The 1,658-nt window shown below is 60.1% G+C and overlaps 1 protein-coding gene across 1 annotated transcript in view; it reads right to left on the reverse strand.

The window, feature by feature from the left end:
• Positions 1-80: 80 nt before the first annotated feature.
• The window catches only part of MAZ (MYC-associated zinc finger protein (purine-binding transcription factor)), a 4,357-nt gene continuing 2,779 nt past the window's right edge, over positions 81-1,658 (reverse strand). Inside the window, exon 5 of the mRNA XM_014529779.1 lies at positions 81-1,153. Coding sequence (XP_014385265.1) covers positions 996-1,153 — 158 coding nt within the window. The 3' untranslated portion in view covers positions 81-995. The remainder of the gene's footprint in view (positions 1,154-1,658) is intronic.

Here is a 1,658-nt window from a genome sequence, read left to right on the forward strand (position 1 = left end):
ACTGAGGAAGGCATGAGGGGGGGGGGGGGGGCGGGGGGCGGGCAGGGACTTTGGTGAGAGCAATTCATTCAAGCCAGAGCCAAGTTTTTATTTAAAATTTATTGTAATGGGATCCACGCCAAGAGGAGGGGGTGAAGGGTAGGGAACATGCAGGGAACACAGGAACACGATGACATGGCCAGGGCCACAGCTTCTATCTTGGGGGAGAGGGATGAAAAGGCCGGGGCTGGAGCTGGGGTGGAAGAGGAAAGGGGGAGACACTGCAGCTGCCTTCCTCCACCCCCAGGCAGCACCTCTAGTCCCTGGACCTCCCCATTTACCCTGGCCTCCTCAAGTTCCATTTCTTGTCCTGCCTCCGGCCCAAGTAGCTCCTTTTGCTCCCCTTGACTTGTTCTCCCCTGACAGAGTCTTAAGGAGTATGCTTAGGGCTGACCCTAAACAACCCTGCCTTACGAAGGCACAAACCTTTGCCTTCCCTGCTTCTGCCCCTTCTCAAATCTCACCTTTCCCCTCTCTAGGACAGAATCTTTGATTCCCCTCCTTTCTCTCCTCCCTCCCCCTGGAAAAAAAAAAAGCACCAACTCCCCAGGGAGGGGCAGCAGACAGTAGGGGGGGACTGGAAGGAGCGCAAGGACCACCAAGGGAGGAGGCTCACAAATCCCTGGAAGGGCAGGGCAGGGGGTTACAGAGAGGAGAGGGGTGAAGGCAGTGGCCGCTCCTGTCCTCTGCCATCCCTGCCCACTGTCCAGGGGGCTTGAACACAACCAAGGGGACAGGTGTGTGTGGGGGCAGGTCTGATAGGGAGAAGAGGAGCAGGAGAAACAAATCGTTAAAACCTAGTGAATTCCCCTAAGAAAACATTTCTTCCGCCTTTCCTTCAGGAGGCTCCTTGGGTGGTGGGGGAAGCAGTGAGGAGTTGATGGGAAGAGAGGAGGGGGAAAGGATACCAAGGGACTTTCCTCCATTCTCCCCCCTCCCCCTCCCCAACTAGGAGTTCACCAAGGCTGGGAGGGAAGTGGCTGAGAGCTCACAGGCACCCCCTCGGCCCCAGAGAGGGAGCCCACAGCTGTGGGAGGGGCTGCCACTGATGCAGCTGCTGCTGCCGCTGCCGCTGCCGCCGCCGCCGCTGCCATTGGACAGACCTCACCGGTACCTGCATGGTGAAAAACATCAGATCACAGCGCCATCTGAATGGCAAGAGCCTTGCCCCTGGCCCCAGACTCCCTCCCCTGGGACACAGCCGTTGCTCACTTCCTGTTTGGTCCCCAGAGGCTTCGGCCTGCATCCTTACCCAGTTCTCCTGAAGGGCCCTCTCTGTTCCCAGAAGTCTCCCTAACCTGAGTGATAGATGGACATCCCTGGCCTTCCTGAGATCCCCTACTGGGCCCCTTGAGCCCCCTTGTCCCACACACACCATCTCCCCCAAGCCATGTCCCACGCCTTGCCTGGTGGGTGCGGGGGTCCCCCTCAGCAGGTGGGCTGTGGCTGGGGGGCATCTCCCGGGACAGGGGGGGTGGCCCCCCCTAGATGGGTCTGCATGTGGCCGGCCAGCTGGGCAGGGGTCTTGCAGTGCACGCTGCACAGCTTGCACAGGATGCGGTCAGCCCGCGGGGCCTGGAGCCCATGGTCCTTCACCGCGTGGATGCGCAGGTATGCTG

The sequence above is a fragment of the Myotis brandtii genome, unplaced genomic scaffold (assembly GCF_000412655.1).
Source record: "Myotis brandtii unplaced genomic scaffold, ASM41265v1 scaffold698, whole genome shotgun sequence".
Taxonomy (NCBI): domain Eukaryota; kingdom Metazoa; phylum Chordata; class Mammalia; order Chiroptera; family Vespertilionidae; genus Myotis; species Myotis brandtii.